The sequence below is a fragment of the Oryctolagus cuniculus genome, chromosome 1, assembly GCF_051225735.1.
Source record: "Oryctolagus cuniculus isolate XC-2025 breed Fujian yellow rabbit chromosome 1, ASM5122573v1, whole genome shotgun sequence".
Taxonomy (NCBI): Eukaryota; Metazoa; Chordata; class Mammalia; order Lagomorpha; family Leporidae; genus Oryctolagus; species Oryctolagus cuniculus.
The window spans coordinates 86,518,553-86,531,357 of NC_142867.1; the positions used below are offsets into that span (position 1 = coordinate 86,518,553).

The window sequence follows — 12,805 nt, forward strand, 5'->3', positions numbered from 1 at the left end:
GGTAGTTAGCCGCATACCATAATCACTTTTTTTCTTTTTTTTTTTTTTTTAAAAAAAAACAGGTTTTTGGTATGTAGTCACATATACAACTTCTGTTTATTAAGTGGTGTTCTTTTAATTTATTTGAAAGGCAGAGTGACCGAGAGAGGGGAAGAAACAGAGCAAAGAGGAGATCTTCCAGGGAGGCTAGCAGGGAGCTGCACTGGAAACAGAGCAGCCAGGAGTCCCGCACAGCTGTGGGCTGCTGGAGCCCTAAGTGGAGGCAACACAGCCTCGGCTCCACCTTCTTCACTTTAGTCCTTTCCTACTGAACTCACTTGAATCCTTTCTACCGAATGCGTCTTTTTCTTAACTATGAAGGATCTTCTAAAAGTTGCTAGAAATGTATTAAGAGGCTGGCGCCGAGGCTCACTTGGCTAATCCTCTGCCTGTGGTGCTGGCAGCCCCGGTTCTAGTCCCAATTGGGGCGCTGGATTCTGTCCCAGTTGCTCATCTTCCAGTCCAGCTCTCTGCTGTGGCCCAGGAAGGCAATGGAGGATGGCCCAGGTCCTTGGGCCCTGCACCCACATGGGAGACCAGGAGGAGGCACCTGGCTCCTGGCTTGGGATCGGCACAATGTGCCAGCCGCAGCGGGATGGCCATGGCAGCCATTTGAGAGGTGAAACAACAGAAGGAAGACCTTTCTCTCTCTCTCTGTCTCTCTCTCTCTCTCTCTCTGTCTAACCGTGCCTGCCTTCCTATAAATAAATGAAGAAAGAAAGAAAGAAAAGAAAAAGAAAAAAAGGAAATGTATTAAGAAAATCCATGTTTCTATATCAATTTTAATACTAAAATAATTGTATTTTTAAAAGGAATTTTGCAAATCTTTGAAAAGGACTTTTGTGTAAAATGTCCCCTTAGGGGCCTGTAGGGTGAGAGAAAGGATTAGTTCACACCCTACAGGGCTGACCTCCCATAGTGCATGTTCTGGCCACTCCCCTTCCACTCCAGCTTTCTGCCACTGCACCTGGGAAAGCTGTGGGAATGGCCCAAGTACTCCAGCCCCTGCCCCTCTTGGGGGAGACCAGGATGGAATTCCTGGCTCCTGGGCTCAGCCTGGCCCAGCCCTGCCTGTGGCTCCCAGCTGGGGAGGGAGCCAGCAGATGCAAGACAGGTTGTTGTCACTCTTCCTTCCCAATGAAGCTTTTCACAAAGTACCCGCTCCATTCATTTGATATTCGTGTTGCTCCCTGGGATTTCTTTGGTTGTATCTGTCAAGGTTGCCTGTCCCCAACACTTGATTTTCCACTCTGATGTTCCTTTGAGTTTGGCTACAAATGTCAACGCAAAGGGTGGGGCAAAATGAAGCTGGCCTGTCAGACAGAAACCCAGCTCTGGGATTTCCTGAGCTGAGGGCTGATTGGATTCGAACCTGGCCCAGGTATAAAGCCGGAAGGAAGCGCGGAGAGATGGAGCCTCCTTGCGACTGCAGCGGCCACGGGAAACCACCTCTCTCTGAGTCCTAGAGTGTGTTCACCTGGATCAGGATTTCATCCACGGCAGGTAGCTCAATTTCTTATTCTGTTAGACCGTATTTGGTGCCTGTGCTTTTGAGAAAGTCCTTATGCCAAAAGCGTTGAAGACTCCATTTCAACTTTAAAAACGTCTTTGGGAGACGTTTATTAATGCCACCTATGTTATCCTAATATGCTTTATGTGCGTTGTCTCTCTGTTCTCTTCGTGTTTCTCCATGTACTCTTCTGTAGGAGTATTCACGGATTTTTTCAAACATGTATTTATTTTTTGAGTGGCAGGGTTAGGACAGAGAGATGGAGAGACGGGGAAAGAGGTCTTCCCTCCTTGGGTTCTGCTATGCCATTAACAAGCCTGGAAAAGAGACCTTCTCATTTCTCCACATTTCGATCTCTGTTAGGGCTTCCCATAGAAAGGAAACCACGTAGCAAATCAGCAGAGAGGGGCAGGCCACTCTAGCTTAGGTGGTTAATCCTCCGCCTAGGGGCCAGCATCCCCAATGGGCTCTGATTGGAGTTCCAACGGCTCTGCTCTCAACCCTGCTCCCTGAGATGGCCTGGGAAAGCAGTGGAAGGAGATCCAAGTGCTCTGACCCACTGTACCCACGGGGGATGCAGAAGCAGCTCCAGGTTTGGATGGGCCCAGCTCTGGCTGTTGAGGCCATTTGGGGAGTGAACAGGCAGATGGAAGACCTCCCTCTCTCTCTCTCTCTCTCTCTCTCTCTCTCTGTGTGTGTGTGTGTGTGTGTGTGTGATTGTGTGATTCTGCCTGTGAAATGAATGAATCCATCTTTACTAAAGAGAGACTACGTAGAGAAGATCCTCTGGGGGAAATTCTAGGGGGACGATCTAGAACACACCTGGGGACTCAGAGTCGCCCACTTTCCTGTCTTGCAGCCATGACGCCTGAGAGCTCCGGCCCCCAGAACCCCAGCTGCCACATCATGACATTCTACCCAACCATGGAGGAGTTTATGGACTTCAACCAATTTATCGCTCAGATGGAATCTCAGGGTGCACACCGAGGAGGCCTGGCCAAGGTCATCCCACCCAAGGAGTGGAGGGCCAGACAGAGCTACGACGACATGGATGACATCTTGATAGCCCGCCCCCTCCAGCAGAAGGCCTATGGCGGGGCAGGTGTCTTCACTCAGTTCCACAGAAAGAGGAGAGCCATGACCCTGAGACAGTATCGCCAGCTGGCCACCAGCACAAAATACCAGACCCCAGCGCACCTGACTTTCGAAGAGTTGGAGCAAAAGTACTGGAAGACCCGTGTCTACGATGCCCCGATCTACGGCGCTGGCATCAGCGGCTCTCTGTTTGATGAAAACACGGCACACTGGAACCTCAGGCGCCTGGGCTCGCCTCTGGACCTGCTGGCGCAGGAGTGCGGCGTCGTCATCGAGGGCGTCAACACGCCCTACCTGTACTTTGGCATGTGGAAGACCACGTTCGCCTGGCACACGGAGGACATGGACCTGTACAGCATCAACTACCTGCACTTCGGGGAGCCCAAGACGTGGTACGCGGTGCCCCCGGAGCACGGGCGGCGCCTGGAGCGCCTGGCCGGGCAGCTGTTCCCGGGCAGTTCCCGCAGCTGCCAGGCCTTCCTGCGGCACAAGGTGGCCCTCATCTCGCCCAGCGTCCTGCGGCAGAACGGCATCCCCTTCCGCCGCGTCACTCAGCAGGCTGGCGAGTTCATGGTGACCTTTCCTTACGGCTACCACGCGGGCTTCAACCACGGCTTCAACTGCGCCGAAGCCATCAATTTCGCCACCCCGCGCTGGATCGACTATGGCAAAGTGGCCTCCCAGTGCAGCTGCGGGGAGGCCAGGGTCACCTTTGACATGGACCCCTTCGTTCGTATCCTGCAACCCGAGCGCTACGAACTGTGGAAACGCGGGCAAGACCGTGGCGCTGTGGCCCTCCCGGAGCCCATGGGCCAAACAAGCCAGGATCCACACACTAGCCGGGAGCCAGGCACCAGCCAGCCGCTTCTCACCAGCCAGGGGCCAAGCCTCAGCCAGGAGCCACGCAGCAGTGAGGAACCTCACAGCAGCCAGGAGCTTCTCACCAGCCAGGGGCCAAGCCTCAGCCAGGAGCCAGGCACCAGTGAGGAGCCATGCAGCAGCCAGAAATCACGCCGCTGCCTGAAGCCGCGCCCCAGCCACGCGTTGTGCACCAGCCAGGAGCTGACGGCCTGTAGGCAGGATCGCGGGCTCTGGAGGGCTGCCCTGGGCCTCAGGCAGCTTTCCTCGCCCCAGGCTAGGTCCACTGGGCCTGTGCCGGCCTCTGGTAGCACCCGTCGAGCTGCTCCTGTGGGCCCCGGATCTCAGTTGGCTCTGGGCCACAGCAGTGATGTCACACTGCACACTGACGTTCGCAGGTCCAGGCAGCCCGACCTGGCCTGGTTACCGACTCCAGCTCTGTCTGCCGAGGCTGTGTGCCTGTCAGCTGCTAGACCTGGTCATGGTAGTGGTCGGCGTCCTCGGCCACTGCAAGCTGAGGAGCCCAGCCTGGAGGTTCCACCCAAGAGGCGGCTGTTGTCCCCCTCTGCACACACCGATGCTGGCGCCGAGGCTCCGCCCCTGCCCAGTGATGGAGCTTCAGAGGTCAGTGCTACTCAGAGCCCTGAACGCCCGTTTCCTGCCAAGGCTTCGGGATGTTGCTGCGCCCCGGATCTTCAGCCCTTGGGGCCCCCGCTGGATCCCCATGCCCCGATGCACCCGGGCCCCTGCCTGCTCTCCTTGGACAGCATCACCGTGGGTCTCCCTGACGTGGTGCCGCTGACTCCTCCCAGCACCAGCGTGCAGCCATTCAGAAGCTTCTGCAGGGACACTGCTGGGGACTGGGCGTCTCCTGGGAATCAGGCAGAGGATGGGGTGGTGCGCCGCACTTGCGCCTCCAGAACCTTGGCTGCGTCTGTGCTTGCCCCCGGCCCTGGTGTGCCTGATGCTAGTCCCCTCTGGCTCAAGCCACAGGGAGGCGCTTTCTGGTGGCATGAGCCAAATTCAGCACCAGTGAACGCTCTTCAGCCCCTGAGCCCTTGACCATCTGCTCTGTGACTGTGCAGTGGCCCCTGACCCTCAGAACCTGTAAAGTTCCCAGCCACGGGAGCATTCATCCTGGCCTGTCCCCACTGGAGACCTAGTACCTGACTGGCATTTCTGATTTCTGCCTGTTATGTATTCCTCGTGCAAAGAGAAACGAGAACTCCTTGGCGTGTTTTTAAACTTAAATTGTATATGAAGCAGAGTAGATGAAAGGTAGTCAATGATTGTATTTTTGTATTCTTGTTGCTGAAGTTGTTTTAATTGCTCAAATAAACTTCACTGAATGAATTTAGTGTAAGTTTTTTCTCTAAGCTGGTTTAAAAGAGAAAATGTAGGAATAAGCTTATCTTAGCAATGCAGTCAGAACAAAAGGGATAGGATCAAGTACTCATGAATGCCAATGGCAGCTGACAAAATTCAAGCCTAGGTAGGCCTTGTTTCAAAACATACCACCACGAGGAAGCTGCATACCCTCTGAAGATGCAGACTTTTTATTTAGTTACTATTTAGTACCAAAGTCAGCATTTTACTGAAGAAGAAATACTTGATACATGTCTAGCAAAATATATAGAATTTAGAGGCATCCCTAATACAAAATGAAGGTTATATGTGCAGGAAGGCAGGTGGCAAAATGTATTTTATTGTTGCAGTTGGTAGAAACGGAATAGTAGGACAACCCGGGGTGGGGAGAGTCTCGTCTTCCTTTTCTCCCCTGATCTTCACCCTAAGAGGGATTCTTGGCTGCCCAGAATTACAGCCCCAGACTCTTTAGTAAAATGCTCACGGGCATGTCGGCCACGAGGAAGCAGATGATAAGTTTATTTTTTTTAAAGATTTAGTTATTTGCTTGAAAGTCAGTGTTAAACAGAGAGAGAAGGAGAGGCAGACAGAGAGAGAGAGAGAGAGAGAGAGAGAGAGAGAGGTCTTCCATCTGCTGGTTTACTCCCCAATTGGCCACAAGGGCCAGAGCTGCGCCGCTCCAAAGCCAGGAGCTAGGAGACTCTTCCAGGTCTCCCACGGCTCCACGGCTACGCAGGGGCCCAAGCACTTGGGCCATCTTCACTGCTTTCCCAGGCCACAGCAGAGTGCAGGATTGGAAGTTTAGCACCCTGGACTCAATTGGCGCCCATATGGGATGCTTGCAGGACTGGCAGTGGCTTTCACCGGCTATGCCACAGCAGTGTCCCTGCATATGCAAATCGGAATGACATACCACTACACTCTCACTCGATTGGACAACACTCAAAAGTTGATACTCATCCAGAGCTTGACAAAGTGAAAAGCGTAAATTGTCCTCCTAGGCAGAGAGTGTTTCAACTGTTACAAACTTGGGCAGAACAGTTTGAATGGTCAAGTGTGCATTCACAGACACGTTTTCCAAGATCTGTTCTTCTCTTTTTGAAAGATGTATTCATGCATTCGAAAGGCAGAGTTAGAGAGAGGCAGTGATCCTCTGGTTCACTCCCTAATGGCCTCAACCTCCAGAGCTGAGACGATCCTAAGCCAGGAGCCAGGAGCCAGGAGCCAGGAGCCAGGAGCCAGGAGCCAGGAGCTGCTTCTGCGTCTCCCATGTGGGTGCAGTCCTGGGGCCATCCTCTGTGGCATACCCAGGTACAATAACAGGGAGCTGGACCTGATGAGGAGTAGCCCGGACTGGAACCAGCACCCATGTGGGATGCTGGCCCCATAGGTCCTAGACATCGGCTTTACCCGCTGTGCCACAGCGCCGGCCCCTTCCACAGAGCTTTGAAGTACACTTGAATGAGGCTGCTGCCAGCACATGACATGCTGCTTGACAATACACATTTTTATGAATAGAATGAGCACACTGAAATTAGAATGAAAAATGAATACATACATTAGAAATAGTTGTTTATCGTCAAGTCCTGCGTGCATAAGACACTATTTCAATGCGTTTTCATTAATTTAATAAGAATGTAGCGGATGTATCACATTGCACATATTAATGTGATTCTGTGTGATGTCTTGATGCATGTGTACATTGTGTAATAGCTATTCATGGGACTGGTGCTATGGCCTAGCGGGCAACACCACCACCTGCAATGGCAGCATCCCATATGGGTGCCAGTTAGAGTCTCAGTGCTGGGTAGTTAGCCGCATACCATAATCACTTTTTGTCTTTTTTTTTTTTTTTAAAAAAAAACAGGTTTTTGGTATGTAGTCACATATACAACTTCTGTTTATTAAGTGGTGTTCTTTTAATTTATTTGAAAGGCAGAGTGACCGAGAGAGGGGAAGAAACAGAGCAAAGAGGAGATCTTCCAGGGAGGCTAGCAGGGAGCTGCACTGGAAACAGAGCAGCCAGGAGTCCCGCACAGCTGTGGGCTGCTGGAGCCCTAAGTGGAGGCAACACAGCCTCGGCTCCACCTTCTTCACTTTAGTCCTTTCCTACTGAACTCACTTGAATCCTTTCTACCGAATGCGTCTTTTTCTTAACTATGAAGGATCTTCTAAAAGTTGCTAGAAATGTATTAAGAGGCTGGCGCCGAGGCTCACTTGGCTAATCCTCTGCCTGTGGTGCTGGCAGCCCCGGTTCTAGTCCCAATTGGGGCGCTGGATTCTGTCCCAGTTGCTCATCTTCCAGTCCAGCTCTCTGCTGTGGCCCAGGAAGGCAATGGAGGATGGCCCAGGTCCTTGGGCCCTGCACCCACATGGGAGACCAGGAGGAGGCACCTGGCTCCTGGCTTGGGATCGGCACAATGTGCCAGCCGCAGCGGGATGGCCATGGCAGCCATTTGAGAGGTGAAACAACAGAAGGAAGACCTTTCTCTCTCTCTCTGTCTCTCTCTCTCTCTCTCTCTGTCTAACCGTGCCTGCCTTCCTATAAATAAATGAAGAAAGAAAGAAAGAAAAGAAAAAGAAAAAAAGGAAATGTATTAAGAAAATCCATGTTTCTATATCAATTTTAATACTAAAATAATTGTATTTTTAAAAGGAATTTTGCAAATCTTTGAAAAGGACTTTTGTGTAAAATGTCCCCTTAGGGGCCTGTAGGGTGAGAGAAAGGATTAGTTCACACCCTACAGGGCTGACCTCCCATAGTGCATGTTCTGGCCACTCCCCTTCCACTCCAGCTTTCTGCCACTGCACCTGGGAAAGCTGTGGGAATGGCCCAAGTACTCCAGCCCCTGCCCCTCTTGGGGGAGACCAGGATGGAATTCCTGGCTCCTGGGCTCAGCCTGGCCCAGCCCTGCCTGTGGCTCCCAGCTGGGGAGGGAGCCAGCAGATGCAAGACAGGTTGTTGTCACTCTTCCTTCCCAATGAAGCTTTTCACAAAGTACCCGCTCCATTCATTTGATATTCGTGTTGCTCCCTGGGATTTCTTTGGTTGTATCTGTCAAGGTTGCCTGTCCCCAACACTTGATTTTCCACTCTGATGTTCCTTTGAGTTTGGCTACAAATGTCAACGCAAAGGGTGGGGCAAAATGAAGCTGGCCTGTCAGACAGAAACCCAGCTCTGGGATTTCCTGAGCTGAGGGCTGATTGGATTCGAACCTGGCCCAGGTATAAAGCCGGAAGGAAGCGCGGAGAGATGGAGCCTCCTTGCGACTGCAGCGGCCACGGGAAACCACCTCTCTCTGAGTCCTAGAGTGTGTTCACCTGGATCAGGATTTCATCCACGGCAGGTAGCTCAATTTCTTATTCTGTTAGACCGTATTTGGTGCCTGTGCTTTTGAGAAAGTCCTTATGCCAAAAGCGTTGAAGACTCCATTTCAACTTTAAAAACGTCTTTGGGAGACGTTTATTAATGCCACCTATGTTATCCTAATATGCTTTATGTGCGTTGTCTCTCTGTTCTCTTCGTGTTTCTCCATGTACTCTTCTGTAGGAGTATTCACGGATTTTTTCAAACATGTATTTATTTTTTGAGTGGCAGGGTTAGGACAGAGAGATGGAGAGACGGGGAAAGAGGTCTTCCCTCCTTGGGTTCTGCTATGCCATTAACAAGCCTGGAAAAGAGACCTTCTCATTTCTCCACATTTCGATCTCTGTTAGGGCTTCCCATAGAAAGGAAACCACGTAGCAAATCAGCAGAGAGGGGCAGGCCACTCTAGCTTAGGTGGTTAATCCTCCGCCTAGGGGCCAGCATCCCCAATGGGCTCTGATTGGAGTTCCAACGGCTCTGCTCTCAACCCTGCTCCCTGAGATGGCCTGGGAAAGCAGTGGAAGGAGATCCAAGTGCTCTGACCCACTGTACCCACGGGGGATGCAGAAGCAGCTCCAGGTTTGGATGGGCCCAGCTCTGGCTGTTGAGGCCATTTGGGGAGTGAACAGGCAGATGGAAGACCTCCCTCTCTCTCTCTCTCTCTCTCTCTCTCTCTCTCTCTGTGTGTGTGTGTGTGTGTGTGTGTGATTCTGCCTGTGAAATGAATGAATCCATCTTTACTAAAGAGAGACTACGTAGAGAAGATCCTCTGGGGGAAATTCTAGGGGGACGATCTAGAACACACCTGGGGACTCAGAGTCGCCCACTTTCCTGTCTTGCAGCCATGACGCCTGAGAGCTCCGGCCCCCAGAACCCCAGCTGCCACATCATGACATTCTACCCAACCATGGAGGAGTTTATGGACTTCAACCAATTTATCGCTCAGATGGAATCTCAGGGTGCACACCGAGGAGGCCTGGCCAAGGTCATCCCACCCAAGGAGTGGAGGGCCAGACAGAGCTACGACGACATGGATGACATCTTGATAGCCCGCCCCCTCCAGCAGAAGGCCTATGGCGGGGCAGGTGTCTTCACTCAGTTCCACAGAAAGAGGAGAGCCATGACCCTGAGACAGTATCGCCAGCTGGCCACCAGCACAAAATACCAGACCCCAGCGCACCTGACTTTCGAAGAGTTGGAGCAAAAGTACTGGAAGACCCGTGTCTACGATGCCCCGATCTACGGCGCTGGCATCAGCGGCTCTCTGTTTGATGAAAACACGGCACACTGGAACCTCAGGCGCCTGGGCTCGCCTCTGGACCTGCTGGCGCAGGAGTGCGGCGTCGTCATCGAGGGCGTCAACACGCCCTACCTGTACTTTGGCATGTGGAAGACCACGTTCGCCTGGCACACGGAGGACATGGACCTGTACAGCATCAACTACCTGCACTTCGGGGAGCCCAAGACGTGGTACGCGGTGCCCCCGGAGCACGGGCGGCGCCTGGAGCGCCTGGCCGGGCAGCTGTTCCCGGGCAGTTCCCGCAGCTGCCAGGCCTTCCTGCGGCACAAGGTGGCCCTCATCTCGCCCAGCGTCCTGCGGCAGAACGGCATCCCCTTCCGCCGCGTCACTCAGCAGGCTGGCGAGTTCATGGTGACCTTTCCTTACGGCTACCACGCGGGGTTCAACCACGGCTTCAACTGCGCCGAAGCCATCAATTTCGCCACCCCGCGCTGGATCGACTATGGCAAAGTGGCCTCCCAGTGCAGCTGCGGGGAGGCCAGGGTCACCTTTGACATGGACCCCTTCGTTCGTATCCTGCAACCCGAGCGCTACGAGCTGTGGAAACGCGGGCAAGACCGTGGCGCTGTGGCCCTCCCGGAGCCCATGGGCCAAACAAGCCAGGATCCACACACTAGCCGGGAGCCAGGCACCAGCCAGCCGCTTCTCACCAGCCAGGGGCCAAGCCTCAGCCAGGAGCCACGCAGCAGTGAGGAACCTCACAGCAGCCAGGAGCTTCTCACCAGCCAGGGGCCAAGCCTCAGCCAGGAGCCAGGCACCAGTGAGGAGCCATGCAGCAGCCAGAAATCACGCCGCTGCCTGAAGCCGCGCCCCAGCCACGCGTTGTGCACCAGCCAGGAGCTGACGGCCTGTAGGCAGGATCGCGGGCTCTGGAGGGCTGCCCTGGGCCTCAGGCAGCTTTCCTCGCCCCAGGCTAGGTCCACTGGGCCTGTGCCGGCCTCTGGTAGCACCCGTCGAGCTGCTCCTGTGGGCCCCGGATCTCAGTTGGCTCTGGGCCGCAGCAGTGATGTCACACTGCACACTGACGTTCGCAGGTCCAGGCAGCCCAGCCTGGCCTGGTTACCGACTCCAGCTCTGTCTGCCGAGGCTGTGCGCCTGTCAGCTGCCAGACCTGGTCGTGGTCGTGGTCTTGGTCGTAGTCGTGGTCGTGGTCGGCGTCCTCGGCCACTGCCAGCTGAGGAGCCCAGCCTGGAGGTTCCACCCAAGAGGCGGCTGTTGTCCCCCTCTGCACACACCGATGCTGGCGCCGAGGCTCCGCCCCTGCCCAGTGATGGAGCTTCAGAGGTCAGTGCTACTCAGAGCCCTGAACGCCCGTTTCCTGCCAAGGCTTCGGGATGTTGCTGCGCCCCGGATCTTCAGCCCTTGGGGCCCCCGCTGGATCCCCATGCCCCGATGCACCCGGGCCCCTGCCTGCTCTCCTTGGACAGCATCACCGTGGGTCTCCCTGACGTGGTGCCGCTGACTCCTCCCAGCACCAGCGTGCAGCCATTCAGAAGCTTCTGCAGGGACACTGCTGGGGACTGGGCGTCTCCTGGGAATCAGGCAGAGGATGGGGTGGTGCGCCGCACTTGCGCCTCCAGAACCTTGGCTGCGTCTGTGCTTGCCCCCGGCCCTGGTGTGCCTGATGCTAGTCCCCTCTGGCTCAAGCCACAGGGAGGCGCTTTCTGGTGGCATGAGCCAAGTTCAGCACCAGTGAACGCTCTTCAGCCCCTGAGCCCTTGACCATCTGCTCTGTGACTGTGCAGTGGCCCCTGACCCTCAGAACCTGTAAAGTTCCCAGCCACGGGAGGATTCGTCCTGGCCTGTCCCCACTGGAGACCTAGTACCTGACTGGCATTTCTGATTTCTGCCTGTTATGTATTCCTCGTGCAAAGAGAAACGAGAACTCCTTGGCGTGTTTTTAAACTTAAATTGTATATGAAGCAGAGTAGATGAAAGGTAGTCAATGATTGTATTTTTGTATTCTTGTTGCTGAAGTTGTTTTAATTGCTCAAATAAACTTCACTGAATGAATTTAGTGTAAGTTTTTTATTCCAAACAGGTTTAAAAAAGAAAATGTAGGAATAAGCTTATCCTAGCAATGCAGTCAGAACAAAAGGGATAGGATCAAGTACTCATGAATGCCAATGGCAGCTGACAAAATTCAAGCCTAGGTAGGCCTTGTTTCAAAACATACCACCACGAGGAAGCTGCATACCCTCTGAAGATGCAGACTTTTTATTTAGTTACTATTTAGTACCAAAGTCAGCATTTTACTGAAGAAGAAATACTTGATACATGTCTAGCAAAATATATAGAATTTAGAGGCATCCCTAATACAAAATGAAGGTTATATGTGCAGGAAGGCAGGTGGCAAAATGTATTTTATTGTTGCAGTTGGTAGAAACGGAATAGCAGGACAACCCGGGGTGGGGAGAGTCTCGTCTTCCTTTTCTCCCCTGATCTTCACCCTAAGAGGGATTCTTGGCTGCCCAGAATTACAGCCCCAGACTCTTTAGTAAAATGCTCACGGGCATGTCGGCCACGAGGAAGCAGATGATAAGTTTATTTTTTTTAAAGATTTAGTTATTTGCTTGAAAGTCAGTGTTAAACAGAGAGAGAAGGAGAGGCAGACAGAGAGAGAGAGAGAGAGGTCTTCCATCTGCTGGTTCACTCCCCAATTGGCCACAAGGGCCAGAGCTGCGCCGCTCCAAAGCCAGGAGCCAGGAGACTCTTCCAGGTCTCCCACGGCTCCACGGCTACGCAGGGGCCCAAGCACTTGGGCCATCTTCACTGCTTTCCCAGGCCACAGCAGAGTGCAGGATTGGAAGTTTAGCACCCTGGACTCAATTGGCGCCCATATGGGATGCTTGCAGGACTGGCAGTGGCTTTCACCGGCTATGCCACAGCAGTGTCCCTGCATATGCAAATCGGAATGACATACCACTACACTCTCACTCGATTGGACAACACTCCAAAGTTGATACTCATCCAGAGCTTGACAAAGTGAAAAGTGTAAATTGTCCTCCTAGGCAGAGAGTGTTTCAACTGATACAAACTTGGGCAGAACAGTTTGAATGGTCAAGTGTGCATTCACATACACGTTTTCCAAGATCTGTTCTTCTCTTTTTGAAAGATGTATTCATGCATTCAAAAGGCAGAGTTAGAGAGAGGCAGTGATCCTCTGGTTCACTCCCTAATGGCCTCAACCTCCAGAGCTGAGACGATCCTAAGCCAGGAGCCAGGAGCCAGGAGCTGCTTCTGTGTCTCCCATGTGGGTGCAGTCCTGGGG

General features: G+C 53.2%; 2 protein-coding genes across 2 annotated transcripts; both read left to right on the forward strand.

The window, feature by feature from the left end:
- The first annotated feature begins 2,356 nt into the window (after positions 1-2,356).
- LOC127489960 (lysine-specific demethylase 4D-like) lies at positions 2,357-4,783 on the forward strand. The gene has a single exon (XM_051841958.3). It carries the CDS (start codon positions 2,411-2,413, stop codon positions 4,562-4,564), a length of 2,154 nt encoding a protein of 717 aa, XP_051697918.2. The 5' UTR covers positions 2,357-2,410; the 3' UTR covers positions 4,565-4,783.
- Positions 4,784-9,016: 4,233 nt separating this feature from the next.
- Positions 9,017-11,294, forward strand: LOC127484807 (lysine-specific demethylase 4D-like). The gene has a single exon (XM_051826924.3). The coding sequence runs from the start codon at positions 9,079-9,081 to the stop codon at positions 11,254-11,256; it is 2,178 nt and encodes a 725-aa protein (XP_051682884.3). The 5' UTR covers positions 9,017-9,078; the 3' UTR covers positions 11,257-11,294.
- Positions 11,295-12,805: the final 1,511 nt, after the last annotated feature.